Genomic DNA, 22,985 nt, shown 5'->3' on the forward strand with positions numbered 1-22,985 from the left:
TGAGGCTGTAATCGCTGCCAAAGGCGCTTCAACTAAGTACTGAGCAAACTGTCTAAATACTTAAGTACACATGAATGTGTGTGTGTGTGTACGCACACATACATATAAAGGAATAATGAACAATACACAGTATCTATATACAAGTCAACTGAGAGATGAGTGCAAACTGCTGTTTCAAAACATTTGGAAGAAGATGAAGAAGAAGAACTAATTCACAGAAGTTCACAGTGTGTATTCATATGTGTATATATGTACATAACGTATGAATAGTCTGCATATATTTAATCTGTATATATAGCTATATTTAATTAGCTTTTTCTTCTTTTGTCATTTATATCCTCTTGTGAAACACTGAATTTTGCTTATAAAGATTGATTGATTGATCAATTGATTTGGATGTAATTATCAGACCCACTGACTCAGAGCCTCTGACCTCTGATGTCATTTAATGTGGCATGTTTTCACTGATAAGACACCTCCCTGATGGGAATGATGCTGGAGAACATCTAAAGGTCCTAAAGCATTCGCAGGAGGATATTCAGGAGGAATGTGCTCCGTCATTTTTACATACAGCCTGGTTTCACCTGACTTCTCAGCTGTTTGCTCGGCAGTGCGTCAACCGACCTTGAAGTACTGTCGAATGACTGAGGTGACTATTTTATTCTGAAAATGTTGATGATGTGTCATGGTCATAGACCGTACAAAAAAAAAATGAAATAATAGAAAGTGTTATGGCACACTGAGGTAAAACTATCCTGAAACATTTCCGTTTTTACTACGCAGCCTTCAAAATAAAAGATAAAAAATTAAATATAACCACGTATACGCATACCATTCAGCCACGACAACATTCATTGGTTTTAAGCTTGTGGCTGATAATATTACGACATTATACATAGTTAAAATATACATGCAATGTATGCTTTCACAGAGCATAGGATATATTTTACAACATTCATGTGTGGTAAAATGGGCAATACACATTAACAGCACTTGAACTGTACACTGACAATACAGTGGTAGACTCCACAGCTCATTCTCTAAAATAACAGCTTTCAGTACTGCTTATTAGTATTTGATGCTCACCGTTACTGAGACATACGTCATTGTATGCACTCTGTTAGTGTCACTTCCTGCTTCAATGGCTTTATGAAGTGAAAGTCTAGCTGTCAGTCTAGGCGCTCTGGGTTCACAGAGATTCCTCTTTTATTGTGAAACAGTCGCTCGTGAGTTTCCCGCCTGTGTAGCGGAACACAGTGTGGACAGCTGACAGAGGACACTGGTCTGTCTCACACTGTTGATTCACCAGCGCAGACATGCAGTAGTAGAAGAGAGGAACAACGCACAGTGAATGGACAGTGAAGGGAGTTCAGCTCACACAGGACAGGGACCCAGCACGGTAAGACTGGGATTCGAAACTGTTCCCCGCTTCCCCCCTGTACTGTGTCAGTGCTGTGACAGTGTCCGGGGACACTGACACAGTACGTGACCATACGGTACCGTTAAGTCTTATGTATACTCCGGAAGCGCGGTTCTGAGTGACGTAAATGTCATAATCAGCGGCTGTATGGGAGATTTTGATTGACGACCCTTATTCTACAAGGGTGCTAATCTTTATAGTCCAAGCACAATAGAAAGTGGTAGAAACAACTGTGTGTTCGTGGTGTCCTCAGCTGTCAGCTGCACAAGAATGCAAGGGAGTATAATTGAGGCCTAACACTGCAGCCTTAGGCTGGTGTTGTACTTTTTACATCCGCGAGAATGCAAAAGTTGAGTAGGGTCATCAGAGGATCACCAGTTTGCCACTACTCTGACCACTACTCTACAAGGGCACCAGCTGCACATGGTCTGCACCAAGCGGAGAAAATACAACAAGAAGGACAGTGCATCCATGGTGTCTGCAGATGTTCGAGTCTGTGAGGACATATAATTGAGTCTGCCCTTACTGTGGCAGACTGGGGACGGATAGGTGATCTGCTTCCCACTGGATTTAGATCAGACGTGGCTGTCCATCCAACAACCGGCATCACTACCCTCTTCTGTCATTGATAGGTTTACAGAAATGCAAATACTGCAGCATTAACACAAGTCTTCATGTGTCCTTGGTGTGATCCACTTCTTTGGTATCAGTCCTGTTGACCAGAGTATTAGTTCTCGGAACAAGACAAAGTATCTGTAATGCCAGAACAGTAGGGACTGATCTGCTCCCCCATACCAGCCTGTGTATACAGTCTACAGTGGACTGGAGTAGGGTTGGGACAATGTACCATTTTTCAAACTTTGATATTAAGCCAAACCCCAAACCGGACCAGTGACTCAGCAGACTCCACTGAGTGGACCAAAATGAGACTGAGGGAGCTCATGAATGAGAGTGTACCAACTCCAGTCCACTCAGCTTTTTTTCTGCTCCTAAACATCAGACTAATAAATGAAATAAGCCTCGTGCAGCTTGAGAAACTGAAAGAGAAAAAAAAAAAATCAAAATATAGAAAGGAAAATGAAAACAAACTGTTAACATCAAGTACCAGTCGAGACCTTGGCTCGGCAGACACCGGTCGCTCTGTTAGTCCGTTCATGCAGTACAAGCTGGATCTATCGCTGTGATGCCGTCGGCACAGGTGCTGACGTAGGCTACTTTTTGATTTTTATTGATACGTCTTTATCTTGACCACAGAGTTGGACGAATAGACCAACCTAACACTGACAGTGACCGTCCGACTTTACAAATGGAAGCCAGCTATTTCTTCATTTTTTGTTGAAATTATTAGACTCACCATGTGGAGTTTTCTGTTTATGTTTCTCCAAAACACACTGTGTTACTTAGCAGTCTTCCTCCATTTTTACAGATTATTGGCAACATGTTCATCATCTTACTGCTTGCTCTTACATGTCCTTGTGCATCGTAGTGTTCATGAGACACAAATACAAAAACAAAACATCGCTCCATGATGCAAGCAGTGGTCAAAAACTCCACACCTGTACCTGTAAGTTGCTCCAGTTGCCTGACTCTGTGTCCTAACTGTTCTTCACAGGACACTCCCTGACAGACAGAGGCTGCAGAACAGAAGAATGAGCTCACTACACAGGTCGGTGACAAACTGTTACTAATACTGAGGCTCAAATGTGAGTCTGATGACAGAGAATGAGAAGTATATGAATATGAAACAGTTCTCTTGTGTCTTCCCGGAGTCAGACCTCTCCTACAGCTGGATGACTTAATCTGTAGCTGTGACTGAACACAGGTCAGACATTTGGGAGTTGATGGGTGTTTTGAGGAGGAGGTGACACCTCTACTTTGCAGCAGTTCTCTCTGGCTGCTTTGCCTCAGACACTGTTACTTAGTAGCGCGTGGGATGACAGAAAAATTTGAGCTAATGTTCCAGTAACAACCTTCCTCAGGTGGGAACGTTGTTTCCGTGCTAACAGGTCAGAGTTCGTTAAATTTGAGTTACAGAGTGATGGACACTTAGCGTTGCTTCACAGTGTCATGTGACATACTTTTTGGGTATAGTTACAGGCGCAGGAGACCACACCCCTGAGCACACTCAGCCCTGATGTTGGTGGTGTGGAGGAGTGTGCACATACGAGGTGTCCTTTTCCTCACAGCAGGCTGTCATCTGAGTCTGATGACCTTATTTTCCATTATAGTGTATGCACACATATGTTTCAGGGCTGACTAAACCAAACGCCTTTTCTGTAAATGGAATGAATAAATACTTTATACGAAGTGACCACATGGAAAGACCTGTTTCTGATCAGATTTTGAATTACACACTCAACAAAATAAAAGATACTCACTCATATGATTATTTTTTTGTTGTTTTTATTTAGAACCTTTGTTCAGATTTTCAATTGAGCATGTAACAAAATATAAAATATAAGTATCTAAAATATTAAAAGGTAAAGAGAAAACATGTTTCAAATATAGGTTGCAAAGAAAATAAATATAGCCTTAAAAATATGAATATGGTCAAAAATATCAAAACCAAACATATAATATGAGCTCCCGGTTTTGTCTTGTCTTGTCTGGTGCTAGTCCTTCCCCTGTTCAGAATGAACCCACCCTGGTTGGTCCTGGATGGTTCAGTTACCTGTAACTGAGCTGCGTGACACACCCACAGTACAAGGAAATGATTAGAAAATCCAGCACTGCACAAACTGACCTCCAAAAACACTGAAGACTATCAAGACTTGTTTTGCCAAAGTAAATGGAGCCAGTAATTGTGGACGTTGCTCATGTTACTGTGATACACATCATAAACATTCAGTCACCACTGTGTGGAAAAGAAAGCCATGTCACTTATCCACTGATCTGTTATCTACACCTGCTTGTTGTGCAAAGTCTTGAGATAGGCCTAGTGCCAGCAGGACTTGTCTATCATGATGTTTGATTGTAATTCTGATGAGCATAATATAATAATACTCTCCTATAATTGTTCCTACGTGCTCTCAAAAGTCCAATATAAATGGCAGCTCTCACAGAGTAACACTCTGAGATGCATGTTTCTGAAAAGTGAATCTGTCAGCAGGTCTGACAGATGAGTAAAGTGTTTTATACCACTAAACAACTATTAATGTTAAAACAGTACAATCAAAGGTAGTAAAAAAGGAAGCAGGTACATGTGGAATATTAGCTTCCTTTTATTTTCTAAAGAAATGCTGGGTGCTTTCTGAGAAAGAGGCACATGTGTTCATAATCCCACTGTAGTCCGTATGCTGCCATTCAAAGAGGTTCTCAGTAACCTGCAGGGCCAGTCTTGTGTATGAATTTTCCAGAACAGCATTAGACAAGTCCTAGTGTCATTACCTAGGGCATTATCGTTAGCCTTTCAGAAATGTCAGTGCCTTAGAGGTATGTACCTGCTGCAGCCTGCAAACAGCCTAACAGCATCTGTTGTCTTCCATTAAACCACCCTGTGAAGGAGGATCAGCTTGACTGACCCACATTGTGAGAGGAGTTGTTGACTGTCAGATTAAAGTGAACTCACTTCTGTGAATTTACATTCTGAGAAGACTACGGGCAATGTTGACTGAACCCAGTCTGTGCGGTGTGTTGTGTTTTCAGACAGGTGAGTCAGCTGCTCACGATATGGAGCTGGAAGAGGAGCGTGAATGTTACTCTCTGCCCAGCCACTGGCTTTCACTTCAGGACCTTCTGCTCCACAACTTCAGAACCAGGTGACAGTCACAGCAACATACTGTTTACAAGCAACAGGATCAAAATACAGTGTTTATTTCCAAACAGCTTCATCCCCCTTGAGCTGTAGCAATCAGTCAAAGGTTGTAGAACAGTGCTGAAAGTGACCATAGTGTATATTTAAATCAGCAGCAGTGGAAACATTAGTTGTTCTTAAAAGGGCAGTCCAGCAACGTAGAACCCAATCCCATAATATTTCGGATTAAAAAGAATGGGAACAATCTGCAGTAGAGGCACAGAGATCCTACCTTTTATTTTGTAGTATGGACTGGATCATACACTTTGATTAGACCCTCCCTGCCTGGTAAGTGTTCACAAACTCCACACCTCTAGTTTGTAAAGAAGGTTTTCTGCTCTCTGATTTAAAATATTTTTTTAAAATGAGTTGGCACAAATAGTAGTAGTCAGAGGAAGTAACATTAGTAGTTGCAGCTACACGAGAGTAGTGAAAATAGTCTTAAAAACAGCAGCAGTTGTTCTCTTGTTATCATCAGTCACTGTTGTAATCAGTCATGTCTGCTGCTGTAGTTTCAAGTGATTCATTTGCTGACACCTGCAGATGCTTTTATCCAAAGCAGCTAACAGCTGAGGGCTTCAGTACAGTAGGAGACCTTGGAGGAAGCTCTGAGTACTTCATCTATTCAAGCTCTAACTATAAGCTTTATCAAAGAGGAAAGTTTTCAGCCTCATCTTAAACATGGAGAGGGGGTCTGCCTCCCAGACCCAAACTGGTAGATGGTTCCTCAGTAGAGGAGCCTGAAAGCTAAGGGCTCTGCCTCCTATTCTACTTTTGGAGACTCCAGGAACCACAAGTAAGCCTGTATTCTGGACGCACAGTGTTCTAGTCGGGTAACAGGGAACTATGAGCTCCTTTAGATATAATGATGTCTGACCATTGAGGGCTTTGTAGGTGAGGAGCAGGATTTTAAATTATTTTCTGGATTTTACAGGGAGCCAATGCAGAGAAAATACAGGTGTGATCTCTGTTCCTGGTTCCTGTCAGGACTCGTCCTGCAGCATTTTGGATCAGCTGCACAGTCTGTAGAGACTTGTTGGGGCAGATAATAAGGAGTCAACTTAGAAGTAACCCTTACCCTTCCTTTGATGCCAGTTAAACGTTCCAGTTTCTGTAACAGGATGTGGAGGGTTAGATACAGGTCTGTAGTTGGCTGAAAGACCTGGATCAAGAATCAGCTTTTTAAGAAGAGGTTTAACTCCAGTTACTTTAAAGGACTGTGGTACAGAGACTGTTAATAGAGGCAGATTGATCCTATTTAGTAAACAAGTGTTAACTAAGAGTAAAGTTAAGCAAAGCAGTCTGGTTGGGATCAGAATGTCATCATGGGTTTCCCATTTTGGGCTCAGAGAGTATAAATTTCTAACAGAAAGCCTTCATTACAGTCTGAGGGCGTGGAGTTTGAAAGATGGTGGTGTTTACCAGGGAGTGAAAATTTAATCTAATCTAATGACTATGAAGTGTTTTTGGAGCTTGACCTATATCAGGGACTGTAAGTCAGGATATCAGTCACTCTTCTTCTTTGATTTAGAGCATTGTGTTTAAGGATTTAGGGTAGGTACATGCACTCAGTGTGTAAATACACCCCTTTTGTCTCTCTCACCATAGACCCCATCCAGATCCACAAGAGGAAGCTCTTCCTGTGGTTCAGCCACCTTCCTCCGGAGGAGAGACAGTTTGGAGGTTACTTCAGCCCAGAGACCATGCATGTGGATCCTCTGATCCTGGAAAGAAAGGCTGAAGAGAGGGCAGGACTCCTCACCACTCCTCTCCAAACCCGGAGTCTCTCCAACCTCTCTATGACTGTGGAACAGCTGTTTGAGCCCACTGATGCCTGCAGTGAGGGTCGGGGGCTCAATGTGCTGCTGTACGGGGCTGTGGGATCAGGGAAAAGTACAGTGGTCCGAAAGCTGGTACTGGACTGGTGCACTGGGAAAACCCTGACCCACTTCAAGCTGCTGGTGCCTTTCTCTTGTGAGGACCTCAGCCAGCTGTCGAAGTAAGATGTCTCTCTCTGTAACTCATATCATATGGAGTCGTGTCTTATCAGCCATTTCCCCCAGGATCAGTGCATCAGAGCCAATCAACACATTCTAATGCATCAAGATCAGCTGAGGTTAAAAAACAGTCATATGGTCATTGAGTTGTGCTTCACCATGTTCTCCATTAGTGGACCAGTCCGTGAGAACAGTACAGGCCTGAATGACCCCTACAGTGAGGGGATCTGGGGGGCTATGTTGTGCTGTAGGGGGCGTTTTGCTGACATGGTTTGGTTCCACTTGTCCTCTTAGAGGGAGGGAGTCACTATAAATCAATACAAAGCTGTTCTGAGTGATCACCTTTATCCTATGATGAAACCTGTCTATGCTGATGGGAGGGGGTCTGTTCCAGGATGAATGTGCGTCCATCCACAGGGCAGGAGGGGTCACTTGAACATCTCAGACATGTTTCTTAAGCTCCTCCAGACACACACCCTGTTGTTGTGCAAGTGTATATTTTCAACGTTCTTAGTCAGAACCCACATGCACACAGAAACATTTGCATACAGATCAGGGAAGTGAGACCCGATCACAAATGGTCTCTTAAGCCGCATGTGGACACATTCTGATGTCCTTCTAATGCTAGGTGTGAACTGACGTAGTTAGAGAGCTGTCCACCTGAGATCTAAGTGAACAAAACCCCTCCCACACAGGGTGGCTTCCTTGAGGGACCTGGTGAGCCGGAAGTACCTCCACCTGAAAAAACACCCCCTGTTGAGTGGGGAGGGAAACCAGGCCAAGGACGTGCTCTTCCTCTTCAACGGGATGGAGAAGATGAAACTGGACTTCCGGATTGGATCCACGGAGCTCTGCAGTGATCCTAATGAGGCGCTGCATCCAGATGTAGTGGTGGTGAACCTGCTGAGGAAGTACCTCCTGCCTGAGGTTAGGGACAATCAACCATCACTGCAGTGTTTTTAAACTTAATCATCTCTGTCTCTGAAACCTGTGTTAGACTGTCATCTGTTGTTAGGAAATAGTCACGCCACATCTTTATTTTGTTATTTTTATGTTTCTAGTTCCTGTTTTCTGTTACTGGTGGTTGTGAAGTTGTCTGCTGTATGTTTCCCAGGCCAGCATCTTGGTTACCACCAGACTGTCTGCCCTGGAACGTGTCCCTCAGAAGTATGTGGGACGCTATGCACAGGTTTGCGGCTTCAGTGACCCAGACCGCCAGAGGGCATACTTCGCCAGCCGCCTGCTGCAGCAGAGCTCGGAGACTGCACGTGGCCATGAGAGCCAGGAACTAATAGAGCTGCTTTACCTGCACCTTCAGAGAGAAAGCCAGCTGGCTGCAGCCTGCTTCCTGCCCTCCTACTGCTGGCTTACATGCGCTACCTTACACTTCCTCCATTTCACCGACACCAACGCACCCATCCGCACGCTGACTGGCATATACACCAGTTTTCTGAGGCTCAACTTCGGGGGCGAGGTGCTTGGGACGGGGACAAATGCACCCGCTCAGGAGCACCAAAATTCTCTGATGTTATATGTAGTCCGCACGGTCGGTAAGCTGGCGTTTGACGGTGTGATGTACAAACGAACATCATTCTCAGAGAAGGAGCTGGAGCAGTGGATTGGAGGGAAGACCAAGACGGATGAGGAGCTACGTCAGTTGGCCGTGTTCCGGACTGATGTGCTAGACTTCTTTCTGGCTCCGTGTGTGGAAAGTGGAAGGCATATACCAGAAGCTCTAGGCGAGAATGATCAGAGGCGATATGTATTTGCTGTCCCAGCCATGCAGGAGTACATGGCGGCTCTCTACGTGGTTCTAGGCGAGAACAAATCAGCTCTGGAGAAGCTGACCAAGCAGGTGTCTGCAGCCATTGGTCAGGTAGGCGAGGACGTCAATGCCCTCTTCAACATTCTGTCGAAGTTCATCCCCCTCCGAATATTTGCTGTGTTCAACCTCCTCAAGCTTTTCCCAAAGTTCTATGAGAAAATCAGTAGCTACAACAAAGGCAGCATAGCCAAAACCATGGCAGCCGAGATGTTCCGCAAAGAGGACAGCTACAACGAGGACGTGCTGGATCAGGTGGAGCAAAACCTCCTGGGAGTCCAAGGACCCCAGCCACAGCAGCACAGTGAAGGCCAGCCTTTTGAGCTCTACCCTATCTTCATGGGTGGACTGTTGCATTATGGTAACCGTGTCGTTCTCCAGCAGCTTGGGTGCAGCATTCAAAGCACCACCGTGGCCCAGATCACAGGTGCCCTCAGGAAGCACCTTATCAGGGGTAACGTGTTATTTTCACTCTTCTATACATATATACTATATATAGACAGAAAGATGGATGGACAAAGATTCTTTCTTTTTCAATCCTAGGGCTTGGCAAGCCTCAACCACCAGAGGAGATGATGGATCTGCTGGTTCTTCTGTATGAGTTTCAGAACCCCAGACTGACTGCAGGGATTCTAGCCTCATTCAGAACCATCCGGCTCAACAACATTCGTATGACGTCACTCAAATGCTTCGTACTGAGTTCTGTCCTCTCATGCACGCCTGCAAGGTAATGTATGTTAAGAACATACGTTTTAGTCATTATAGTGAAATCAGAGTGGATCAGTGCCTCTGTATGTGAAATGCAAAGAAGCAGTGTCTTAAATCTTGTAGCAGATTTTTTCAACTCTGTCTTGGTGTCCTCTTGCAGTTATCACCTTGACGAACTGGACCTGTCCTCCTGTCTCCTGAATAATGACATGCTTCAGATGCTGCGGCCTGCCTTCAGACACACACACAACATCAAGTGAGTTTTTGAGTGACGTGGTTTCTGCTGTTCCAGTTATAAGAAGTTAGATGTTTCTATAGCTCATTATATTTCCTAGTATTCACTGAACCACAGCTGAGGAAATACACGAAGGTCACAAAGATCAAATCCAGATGGTAAATCCAGTGAGACACAAACTGCACACAAGATCAGGTCCTGCTGCTGATCTGAAGTGATGAGTCATGCCCCGTCTTATTACTGCCTTTCCAGGTAAATGTAGCTTAACTGAAGGCAGGTATATAAACTGTAAATTCTTTTATTGTGTTGAATTTAACATGGCATGATGCTTGATCTGCCTTATATTTGAGAGCCATGGCGTAGTTGATCTGAGAGCATGGAGATGTGTCTGAGAAGGATTCAGTTGTTCTTTACATGCAACTTGTCAATGCTGTCTGCTGTCAAATGTGTATGTCACTGAGACATTGTTAGTAAATTACCTCACACCTATCTGTGGTATTTCTTGTTACTAATGTAGATACATCACCTCTGTGATGGCTGATGTGTCCATTTCCTCAGACAGAGCTGACTTGCAATTTTTAACTACCCGAATCAGAAAAACCACAAAAGCCATTAAGTTCACACTTTCTGCAGAATCACTCAGAGAGCTGAACTGACCGTCCACGTAATGAGAGCTGTAAAACTCAACTCTGTCTGCCTTAGGCCCCCTTATCAGTCACCTCTGCACATGAGATTTGTTCACGATAATGGACGGGGTGACTCCCATGCTTGTTCTGCATGTGTATGCTTTGTGTGTGTGTGTGTTGTGATTGTTGTGTCTGCCTGTCACTGCTGTTTTCAGTCTGCAGTTTAACAACCTGGGTCCTGAGTCCTGCATCCTCCTGAGAGATCTGCTCCTAGACCCCAAGAGTTCTATTAGATCTCTACAGTAAGACAACAGTTTCCTTCACTTCTTAATGTTTTTTAGACCCTTGTATCCGAAGGACTCCTCTCTGTACCGTGCTGCTGTCTTTTCATTTGGAACTTCACATTTCAGTGAATTATACACAGGACGTTCCCAGCAGCTCTGCTCTGTGAGACTGAGTCTGACATTTTTCAAAAATGAGAATAGACAGGCACTTAGGACACGCTTTAACTTGTAGCCTGTTCAGTGCAGCCTGAATGACCCCTGGGGCTAAAACAAGCCATAGGTCCCCCTTGTCTCTGGTTCTTCCCACCCACTTCCCACTGCATCAAGTACAGTCTATACAGCATCATATTTTGCTTGTGACCACATAGAGCAATACATGCTCCCATGCTGGAATGCTTCCTGGCCCCAGGTTTGTCCTTTATTGGTTCGCTTGTGGTCCTTTGATTAAAGAAAATGTATTGTGGATCATGTCCTGTAGAAGTACAAGATCAACTGAGGTAATAAATGTCTTCAAACTATATTTTGACTGAAGGACCCCTGACAAAGTTAGGTAATGATCACAATCTTAACGTCCTTAATATTTTGGTTGATGTTGTGATCAAGCATTGTATGATTATCACAAACCAGCAGGTTTAACCAGTGTGTTTGTACTTTAAATTAATTTAAACAAGGCAATACATTAATGATGTAACCAATAAATGTGTAAATCACTAAGTGGTTATAAGATAAGATAAGATAAGATAAGATATACCTTTATTAGTCCCACAATGGGGAAATTGGTTATGTTACAAAAGTGCAACATAACCATTGTCAATAATAACAATAACAACAACAACAACAACAATAATATTAATAATAATAATAACAATAATAATAACAATAATAATTATAATGCAGACTTTGTCAATCCCAGAAATGTGTTGTTCAGCCTGCATAAAGTTTGGGGGCTTGTGAGAAACAGATTAAGAAGAGAAAACAAGTAAAACTTAAAGCAGCTGAGACTGAAATGCTCTGACTGTAAGTCCTCAGTATGCGTCATGTCCCAAAATACTGAGATCCTGCATTTTCCCATAATGCAACATGGAAGCTCCCACAAAGCCACAGTAGACATTATACAACATCATGAGTAGAAGACCAGAAATGTCTCATTATTCTAATGTGTTCTCCAGACTGTGTGACAACCCTCTGCTGGAATCTGGAGCCTGCACCCTGCTGGAGGCCCTGCCAGAGAACCAGCACCTGACGCACCTGTCCCTGATGCACACTGGGCTGGGGGACCAGGGGGCCCTGGAGCTGGCTCAGAGGCTCCAGCAACACACGGGGCTCCAGGAGCTCAACGTGGCCTATAACAACATCGGAGACAATGCAGCCCTGGCACTGGTGGACGCCTGCAGAGAGCACCCCAGCATACACACTGTGCAGTAAATGAACTTTTTATTACATCCACAGCTGTGCATATTCAGGTAGAATCATTCAGAATGACTCATCATTCAGAATTAGACTTTAAAATGTTCTATGGAGGGGCCTCAGGCAGTTTTACCACACTCATGCCCAAGACCCATAGCAGGTATCAAGTTACGCCACTTCTGATGCATGTGCCAAGTTTCGTGAGTTGTCAAGCATCTGTAGCACCTCAAAAATAAAAGTCATTAGGTGGTGCTATAGAGCTGATATGTCACACGTGCCCAGTTGTGGTATCGAATCGAAATACTTACTACTTTGAACAGAGGTTCAACCTTAAAATTTCAAAGTTTCAACACTAAAGGCCTCAAATATGTGTTTGTATAATGAAAATTGATGTACAAAATCCAAAATGACTGAAGACTCTGTGATTGAAGCTTGTCTATCTGTGAGAACATCTGTATGGATAAATGTGATAAGCAGGTGGGAATAAGCATAAATACCTTCAGATATATTTAGGATAAACATTATTTTAGTAAATGTATATGGTAAGTGGTAAATATTACTATGTTAGATATATTTGACAAAGTAAAATTTGCTTGCTCTGCTGTTAAAGGGAAGTAGATGTAGGAGCAGGGCCTCCATGAGCCTGGAGAGTCACCCGAAACATTTTACAATCACAGTGACAGAGAGTTAGATCCAGACTGCACAGACAGCTTTGTCCATGTTAGCTGTCCACATGTGTAAATGTACATATCTCAGTAAGTTTCTGTGCTGATGCAGTGTCTGTCTTTGTGTAGCTTATATCTGAACCCTCTCAGTGATGTGGGCAAGCAGTCCCTGTACGTCCGAGGTGCTCCCAGGAGCCGCAGCGACCGGCGGGTCAAGGTCCTGGCTTCGGTCACCGAAGGCTCAGACATCTCCGAGGACTGGCACCCCATCCTTAAAGTGATACGGGAGAACGCCTCGTCCTGGGACCGTCAACGTGTCATGCAGCAGCTTAAGGTACGCACTTACAGGAACAGACAGAACCCATTCTGGAGCCGTCCTCTCTGTACATCTGAGTACATGTTTGACCTGCTGCCTCAGAGTAACACAACAACAGCATGAACACACAGAACACAAAACCACCAATCATAGCAAAAAGTAATCAACAGCAGTAAACGCAGGAGCTCTTTCTCTTTTTGTGTGTGTCACAGTGCAGCTCTGCTCTGAGGGCACATCTTTGGCAGCTGCGTTCATGTTTTCTAATTGTGTAGGAAAAAACAGTTGTGCTGACTCTGCAGATTTCTGACAGCAGTAGCTGAGCTGTTCCCACAAACAGCAGAACAGACAGACTCACTGTACATGCGGATTTTAGGGGCCTGGATTTTTTTTTTTTTGCTAATGATGAAACCTCATTGGCCTGTGGCAGTCACCCAGTCCCCTCTCTGTGCAGGTCTTCCTCAGGGATCTGGAGTGGGGCCGTCAGCAGCAGCCGAGCCTCTGGAAGAGGCTGCACTTCCGCAGGGTAGAGAGGGGAGTCCGACAGACTCTGCAGATGCTGGAGAAGGACACTCTACCTCCGTCCACTGGATACATAAAGTAATCGCGAAAAAGCCAGAGGTGGCTTTGCTTCTTCAACACTCCCTCAGCTCAGAGAACCAGAACCACACTTAATGTAACGGCCAGGAAGATCAGACTGTGAGACCGCTGCACTGTGTGACTGTCAGCTGACAGCTCAGCCAACAAATGAATCATGTCCATGTTCATCATTTTCTATATAACAATGAACAGAAAGGAATACTTGAAAACACAGCAGTGCCATAAATAAGAGGCCGCAGCAAATTCCTTGCCAGAGTATTAGAGTAATATTAAACAGGGCTTGAAATGATATATAGATGAAAGAACAGTGTAACTTGAATGCTACTGTGAAATAGGAAAGCACTACCAGCATTCAGTAACTGAAGGCATCTGGCTTTCCATTTTTTAAAAAAGACAAAGAGGAAAAAGCAGAGACTGTGGTTTCCTGACTGTTATCATGGGTCTATCCCAAAAACACTGAATCGTACACTTCCCATAATGCAGCTGGATACTGGCTCTATCGTAGAACCTCTTGGGTGGTGAGTCTGAAAGGTCTGTGGAGGAGCAGCAGAGACTTTTCCTTACTGTTAAACTGAGGATGGAGCCAGTGAAACCCCACCACCACCATTAGGACAGCAGAGAAGTTATTTGTTCAGTGTGCTTGTCAAATTGTGTTATTTGGAGCCACATCTATGCAAAGCCATATGTTTTGTTTGTTTTTTTTTTTTTTCCATGGATGGGTTGATTTAAGAAATGAAATGTTTTCTGTGTTTACACTGTTGTTCAGATTTGTCTTCCTCTGCTTCTCATCTGCCGTACTTTAACACCAGCAGTGCTCCTGTAGTGTGTGTAGGTTGTAGACGTGTGACGAGTGTTCGACCTCAACAGTAGTTGTTTTTTTTTTTTTGGGTACTGACACCTGTTGAAAAGTAAGAAAGTACCAAAACCTGGCATTAAATGTCCAGTTACAGCCTGACTGTTGTTTCCTTATTCTTTGTTCAGAGGAAATTTTTAACTGTGGTATGGAAACATTTCTATTGATATCATCTCCGTTTGGTTGTTTTCATTAAGGGTGGATCTGTCTCAGTAGAGACAGTTGCATGATGATCTGCACATGTGTGTAAATGAAAAGAAAAGCTGACCTGTGCTGTTATATTGGTGGATTATAATTTAAAGCTGTTGCATTAAATGTTTTGTTGCAAAGAGTATTAAGCCAAAGACATCAGATGTTTATTAATAATTGAACACAGTCATATGAAGTCAAATTTAATTTGAATAAATGTGTTAGATCAGTTTGTTCAAGGTTAAATGATAAATAAAAGTTAGTGTTAAAAACATATTTGTAAGGTGAGATAACTGTCTTAGTGTTACAGCTACTAGGTCATAAACCAAGCAGTGGACAAACTGAAATTCCTTGATGGAATAGAAGATGAGAGTGATTAGGAAACAGCACATGTCCTATCCATAGCAGCATCATTGGAAGACGTCTGTTAAAAAACTAAAAATGTATTTAAACGGTCAAATGTAAAGTGAGTCTGTTCAGGAAACAGACTTATCCTGAGTCATCAGTTCTTCAGCAGAGGAAAGAGGAACACAGGGACCCAAATACAGACGCCTGAGGCCGAGTTTCTGCGCTTCAGTGGTTTATTAACAGAAAAAGAAACAAAGGCAGACAAGGATGGAAACAAGACAAGGCACTCCAAAGAGGCAAACAAGTCCAGAGTCCCGAAGCCAGGTAAAACAGGTAGACTCGAGGAATCCAGAGAAAAAGCACACAGGACCATAACATGACACTGTGGACACTGACAGGAGGAAAGACAAGGCTGAAAATACAAAGTGACACAAAAAAAAACCCCTCCACGGCAGGAAGTAAATCCAGCAGTGGACACCTGAGGTAAGTCATTTCAAAATAAGGCAGGAAGTAACTACACAGAGTCCACATGGGACGTCACACAGAGCTACTGCTGGAGCTGCTCTGCCGAAAACCACTGGACAGTCAGGGCCCTCCAAAGGGTCACAAGATAAATCCAGTGGTGGAGAGGAACCACGTACTCAAGTACTGTATTTAAGTACAGTTCTGAAGTACTTGTACTTGAGTGTTTTCATTTGATGCTACTTTTTACTTGCACCGCTAATAATGTGCTTTTACTCAAGTGGGACTTGTAATGGAGTATGTTTACATTGGTGCACTGATACGTTTAAGTAAAGGATGTGACTACTTCTGTTACTGCCACGAATCTCAAACTGGGATTCATGAGTAAACTGGACCTTTTTCCAGTCATCCACTGTGCTGGTATTTCTTGCCTCCTCAAAGCGTCTGGCCTTGCCCCCCCCCCCCCCCCCCCCCCACTCCCTCCCCTCCTGAGAAGTGGTTTAGGAACTGCTCCTCGTCCTCTGAGACCACTACAACACAGCCTTCTTTTCTATCTGTGAAGTTGTTTTTCTGTCTCTCAGTGAATGAAATCAGATGTGTTGAGCAATAATTTAATTATAAATTATTAATATTTTAAGTAATAAAAAAAGATAGGAGGCATTTTCATGTGTTGCCTGGGTGAAGTCCTGGAGGCCCCTCTACTGGTCCGAGACACTGTGTGATGCATGCTGGTCTGATTCCAGATGTGAGGACAGCTGGCCAGTGGAGCAAGCCTTCAGAGGGTACATTATAACAGTGTGGTCTCACTCAGCACACAGCCTCTCTCCAACACTGAGTAAATGTTTAACCCAAACGGCTGTGGAGAAAGGAGTCACCGTCTTACCTGCTGATGGACTCTTTTATTGTCTCTAGTTGTTGTGAACCTTGTCCGTTCCAGCGTCTCAGTCTGAGCAGGGACACACACACTCCATGATCTCGTCCACAGGTCGAGGTAGGCTCTTTCTGTTCCTTTCTGTTCACAAACTTATGACTTTCCATGATTTGACTATACAAATGTACATGTAATCTCCCATGCTGCTTTGTGCCGACATAAGTCACGTGTGGAGAAGGCTTTTCTGGCTGTGGTGGTAAGTCGCTGCTAACTTTGTGCTGTGTTTGAAGGTTTAAGTCTGTGCTCCTGCTGCTTCTTTTAATGGTTTAGGAAACTGTTGGGTCTGTTTTGTTCATACACATGCTATCACACATGACTGCTCGTCAAACACAGCACGTCCACAGTCCTCATCACTAACACGAAGGATTTTACAGTTCTACACAGAGACTTACAGCACTTCATCACTGTGTTGATTTTGAAGATTCTTGTGCGGATACATAGCTGCTGGCTCTTGTGTGTGCCTGCTGGGGGCCTCTGCACCCTGATATGAACTGCTCACTGGAGCACCAGTGGTGAGAAGTAACAGGTACTCAGGTTCTGATCCTGCATCATCATCTGCACACATAGTGTAGTTTATTTGTGGGTGGCTGTGGCTCAGGAGGTATATTAATTGGAAGGTCAGATTCCCAGGTCTCCTCACTGTTGCTTTGTCTTGTATGTCTAATACAAATCAGCTGTTTGACATTCAGTTTGCACTTTGACACAATAAGCTGAGCTCACGCTTTTATCTCTGAGGTGGTAGCTGGTGGAAAGGGCACAAAACTAATCTGCTACACGTGACAAATAACAAGTCCATGTGACCTTTAATGCAATATTTTTGATTTAATTCATATTTCTATTAATTTAATCAAATAGAATTCACAGATCCAAGCCCCCTCCACCCACCCACGTGGGAAGAATAAGACAAAGCAAAGACAATGAAGAATAAAACACTCCTTAGTGTGAACAGAGATGGCCCTGTCTGTCAGGTTTTTCAAAGAAGAGCTCCCAAACCTGAGTGTATGGAGGCGCCTCAGGTGCTGGTCCACTGATCCATATTCACAGACACGCAGCCAGGTGCTCCTCTTTCAGTATATTTGCTGCTGAAAGAAAGATAAAATTCACTTACCCTTACCTGAGAATGCCTCTCTCTCTCTCTCTGTCAGTAGACTCTTCTCTTGAATGCAGGACAAACAGAGACAGGAGGGACAGAGCCATGGGAGATTGTTCACTTGGTTAATCAGTTGTGGATGGCATTCTCTTGGACAGAAAAAAAAAGAAGAAAAAATGCTAAAAGGAAACTGTGATCTTATGCCATAATCTCAGGCTGTGGTCTCTTTGGTTTTAAGTGTAGATGTGGGCACGTAGAGCTGACCCAGGAACAGATTCGTTTTGTTTAGTGATTCTTGATGTGTGAATGCAATGTTTTCTTTCCTAAGAAATCACACAGTAACCTGCACTAACCTGCATTCTCTGAGCACACTGTACATAAACTGTTGTTCACTGAGAAACCATACGTTTGAGCTTACCTGAGTGTGTGGCCAGCAAGTTTCTCATTGTGTCACTGTGTCTCCCACAGGCTGCCAGGATGCCATGGAATTCCCACGGTGAGTTCAGCTGTAGACACACTGTCTTTAAAGGACCATACCTCATGGTGACAACACACACGCGCACACACGCACACACACAAGGAGAAAGCAATACCTTTAGTAGACATTTAGTGGAGAATGATAGTTTTTTATATGACAGTGAATTTTGCAGAGCCACAACTCTCACACTGACTCTGTCCATTTTTCATTTCTCCTTTCTTCAGTTTCACCTTTAATCCAAAGGAAGGGATTGATAATCCAGCTCTGGTCATCGCCGATGATCCTGGTGACATTTGACTCACATGCACATAAACAACCTGTTAAACCTTCTCTTTATAAATCAGGTCAGGTCAGGGACCAGTGTCCCCTCGCCTTTGACGATCTTTTACCTAACCCTGTGTGCAGAGCCAGATCGGAGCCCGGTGCCAAGACTGTGCCAGCTGAAGCGCCTGGAGGGACAGAGCTTCGGCTTCTACCTGCGGATGGACCAGAGCTGCCTGGGCTTTGAGATCAGAGATGTGGAGGCGTGGAGTCCTGCAGAGCACAGCGGCCTCAAAGACGGAGACAGAGTCCTGGAGGTCAATGAGGAATACGTGGGTGACACGGACTTCTACAGGGTCAGTGTGCTGAATTGAATGATTCCAGTGCTTTGCTGCATTCAGGTCACACTAGAGTCACAGTGGGTACAATAATGTTCACCTCAGCCTTCGTGTTGTTTTTGCTTTAATCCTCATGTGACAGACTCTGTGGTCACACAACCATGAGGACACTGTTAACTCTTTACTCTTTATCATCTCTACTGTCCATCACATATGACATGAACTCGGTACAAGTGATAATCCAGCAATAAGTTTAAAGACAAAACAGCCAGTAAAAAAAAAAAAAAAAAAAAAGCCAGGATTCAGTGATATATATATACACAGTCACTTTAGTTAGCACTTAATATTTTAATTCTTAGAGTTTCTTTTCACACCATCCACGGACACAGATTTTTCCATGGATTTCTATTATCACTGGCAACATGAGATCACTGGTTAATAGAGCTGATGGCTCTAGTGACGAATCAGAGGGTGTGTGTGGACATGGCTACAGGAAGACTGTCTGGGTCCCATTTAATTTGTTCTCTTACTCCAAATGTCCCATGTTTTTTGAAAGAAAACCATCAGTGTCTGTTGTTATTCAGACCTCTTCTGTTACTAAAGTGATCTTAGGGCTTTGTGTGACACACACACCACTACACATTACGGAAGCAACAGACTGTTATGTAGGCAACACAAGCAAACACCCTCAGGCTTCTTTAAATCACACTGTTCACTGGTTTCATGTTGACAGAACAGACTCATCTCATGTGTCCTCTCCCTATCATGTGAGGTGGACCATTGTGAAGGAACTGGGCCTCACAGGCGTTCGTCATGAAACAGGGTGTATTGACTCATTGTATTTGTGTCTATGTGTTTACCTGCCAGGTGGTCAGGAAGATCCAGTCATGTGGCTTACACCTGTTTCTCCTGGTGTTGAGGAGAGCAGAGTATGAACAGGTATGTATGAGGATGAGGGCGGCACGAGATAGGCTGAGCCTTAAGAGGGGTATGGATAATGGGTGGATGGATGTATGAGGATAAACACTGCATTACTATCTCTGCCATCACTGCCTTCCACCCCACATGGTGAGGACCACAGGCTGCTTTCACTGCAGACAGATGGTTCTGTTTTATTTAGGTGTGTCAGTGGGCCAGCACATGTTTAAAGCATGATTGGAAAACATCAGTGATTTGCAGCCATGAATAAAGTTATAACACTAGCAACAGCATCAGTGCAGCGTGACTGATGGTGCGTTAGTCTTGTAGCAGATTCTGATCCTGAGTCTCTGCCATGGCACACACCATGTCTTGACTGGTAAGGATTTTTACAGACATATATACCCAATATACAAGAGCCAGGGTCATAACAATGTGAGTTAGGAATCTCATTGGTGGAAAAACATCAGTACATATTTAACATATAACTTGACAAATGACAAACACAACAATGCCAGTGGAACACATCGTGTTCAGTCTAGTAGCAGCGACACACCACTGGGAATCAACATGTGGCCCCATTACAAGACTTTTCATTAGCTGCATGTGACAAAAGTTTGATTTCCAGACTGATTCAGTCGTCCTGATCATATGTCTCTTCTCCAGGCAGTGTCTATAGGTGTGGACCTGAGGATGCTGGCCAATGCCTCCAAAGGGGACCACTGGTCCAGACCCAGACTGTGTCACATCAGGAGACAGCCTGTGCATGGCCTGGGGATGACCATTATGTCAGTGGAAGGTACAGACACTGGTGTCACTGTTTGACACAGTGTTAACTATTCATTTACAGCTTCTCTGTGGGCTAACAGTTCTTATGTTAGTGGATAATGTGATTAGCTACTGATCATTAATGATTCACTTCCTTACACCGATGTTCACTCTGCATGAAAAGGTCTCGGTGCTAAAGGTGATACTATACCCTGAGTTACTAATGGCTCACTCTGTACTCACTCTGTTCTTTACTTCCTCTCCAACAGTGCAGGTTGCCAGATACATTATCCTGAAAGTGTTTTTGAACTTTGAACACAGGCAGGCTAGCTGTTTGCCCCTGCTTCCAGTCTTCGTGCTAAGCTAGGCTAAGAGCAGCCTGACACCATCTCTGTACTGACACACAGACTGAGACTGAGATCCATCTTCTTGTCCTACCTAAAATGTTGAACTGCTCCTTTAGCACCTTGTGCCATTGTTCTCCACTTAAGAATTTCACCTCATAACTCTACAGCTGACAGAAACACTGGTTTATCTTGTTATAAAGTACAACAGCTTTATACCACGATGATGATGATGATGATGATGATGAGAACAGTATGGGCGTGTCACCAGGTCAGAAGGGTCAGTACGTGGTGAGCACAGTGACTGATGGTCCAGCAGAGAGAGTTGGTGTCTGCACTGGAGACAGACTGATCTGGATCAACGGAATCCCGGTGTCAACGCTCACACACTCTACTCTCAGCAAAACTGTACGAGTCCAGTCTCCTCAGTCACGTCTGACCCGTCTGCTTCATTAGCCTGAACCTAGGTGTGACTTCTGCAGTGTGTTTGGTTCTCAGGTGAAGAGGGGCGGGGACTCGGTGACCGTGCTGGTCATTGACAGAGAGAGTGAGGCTTCTTACATCAGGAGGAAGATGCCCATCCTGCCTGTGGTGGCAGAGTGCTGCAGCCTCCCCCACACTGCCAAGACCATGCACCTGACCAAAGGACGCGATGGTTACGGCTTCCTGCTGAGACAAGAGAGGCTGGCAGGCTCTCGGAGGATAGGTGAGACACTGACATGACCTGAAACATGACATACACAGACACACACTCATCTGGTAGAGCCAGATAAGAATCTGACCCAGGAACAAAACTAAAACACTTAAAAAAGGTAAAAAAAAAAAAAAAAAAAAAAGTAAAACAGAGATGCCACAACATGAACACAGGTAGAGACATAGAAAAACTGACAAGGAGACAGAGGAACAATGAGACTAATATAGACACGGGTCATGAGCAACAGGTGAATCCAATTAGGGCGGGACAAACAATCCCAAAGGTGGGAAACTGGACGAAGACAGGAAGTAGACACAAGACAGATACGGTAGGGTCAGGGTTTCAAAATAAAACAGGAAATAGCAACAAACACAAGAAAACCAAACGAGAGTAACATGACTCAAACAGGAACCGACTAAACCAAAACAACAACCAAAACAAAAGTCCACAAGAGTCCAAAGGGGCTGTAAAGAACTTAGCAAAAGTTCAGAAAGTCCACAAAGAGTTCCCAAACAAACCAGAAGAGTTCAGAAAACAGGCCACTCGTGGGGCTGATTGTGACGCCATTTTAATGGCATTCATAGGCTATGGTGGTAAGTGTTACAATGCTGTAACACTTTCCTTCAACTTTTCCTTCAGTAATAATCCGCTGATTTTAAGTGAATTTATTTCTCCTTCCTGTCCAAACCTGCTATGACCCAGTTCATGTGCTGAGGGAGGTAGATGTGGGAAGTCCAGCTGAGGGGGCAGGGATGGAGGATGGAGACCTGCTTCTAGCTGTCAATGGGGAACCTGTTGAATCCATGGAGCATGAGGACATTGTCTTAAAGATTCGACAGAGCGGCGATCAAGTCATCCTCACCTCTGTATCCATAACAGGACGAGACTTTTACAGAGCGGTACGTACAGTCAGATCCACATGTCTGATGAACTCAGACAGACAGTTGTCTCAGTTGTCTCAGTTATCTCAGTTGTCTCTGTCGTTCTCCTGCAGTTAGGTGTTTCTCCCCTGTTGTTCCATGAAGTACGTACACTCCAAGATGACATGCAGCACTCTCGGGAAACAAATGGACATCTGACACGTCCCACAGTGGAGACAGGCTCTGATCTCCACACACACTGTGTCCAAGATCACTCAGGATCAGTATGTGGAGCTGTTTAATGCTATGCACAGACACACACAGTTGAAAACTGAGACTATATACAAGAGTGAGAACATGTGCAGAACAAATGTTTGCAAAAGTACTAACAGATGATGATAAAATGTTTTGTAAGTATCACAACATGAATGATGATTTCATGGTTATTGTGACTATCTGTTTTATGTTTCTCAGCTGTCAGGGGGAACATGTGATGCTTTCTTGTGACGGGAATAAACAGAATACAGATGACCATCGGCACACAGAGGAAGATGAGGAGCTCAGCTTTAAGGAAACCAATG

The 22,985-nt window shown here is 43.9% G+C and overlaps 2 protein-coding genes across 3 annotated transcripts; both read left to right on the forward strand.

Moving 5' to 3' along the window:
- Positions 1-1,249: 1,249 nt before the first annotated feature.
- Positions 1,250-14,825, forward strand: nlrx1 (NLR family member X1). 2 transcript variants are annotated; one of them, XM_041045640.1, is made up of 12 exons: positions 1,250-1,399; positions 3,033-3,086; positions 5,066-5,178; positions 6,822-7,212; positions 7,906-8,137; positions 8,325-9,486; positions 9,576-9,759; positions 9,901-9,996; positions 10,817-10,903; positions 12,055-12,306; positions 13,087-13,291; positions 13,725-14,825. In XM_041045640.1, exons 2-12 carry the CDS (start codon positions 3,070-3,072, stop codon positions 13,872-13,874), a joined length of 2,889 nt encoding a protein of 962 aa, XP_040901574.1. In that variant the 5' UTR covers positions 1,250-1,399; positions 3,033-3,069; the 3' UTR covers positions 13,875-14,825. The 2 variants fall into 2 exon arrangements, with proteins under 2 accessions (XP_040901574.1, XP_040901575.1); XM_041045641.1 differs by lacking the exon at positions 10,817-10,903.
- A 964-nt stretch (positions 14,826-15,789) lies between these two features.
- LOC121186791 (Na(+)/H(+) exchange regulatory cofactor NHE-RF3-like) lies at positions 15,790-22,985 on the forward strand. Its single transcript, XM_041045583.1, has 13 exons — positions 15,790-15,905; positions 16,466-16,557; positions 16,660-16,713; positions 18,212-18,239; positions 18,446-18,507; positions 18,627-18,838; positions 19,688-19,759; positions 20,405-20,537; positions 21,122-21,258; positions 21,349-21,556; positions 22,247-22,443; positions 22,539-22,688; positions 22,879-22,985. Exons 1-13 carry the CDS (start codon positions 15,790-15,792, stop codon positions 22,909-22,911), a joined length of 1,494 nt encoding a protein of 497 aa, XP_040901517.1. The 3' UTR covers positions 22,912-22,985.

Source organism: Toxotes jaculatrix, chromosome 9, assembly GCF_017976425.1.
Source record: "Toxotes jaculatrix isolate fToxJac2 chromosome 9, fToxJac2.pri, whole genome shotgun sequence".
In the NCBI taxonomy this organism is placed as follows: Eukaryota; Metazoa; Chordata; class Actinopteri; family Toxotidae; genus Toxotes; species Toxotes jaculatrix.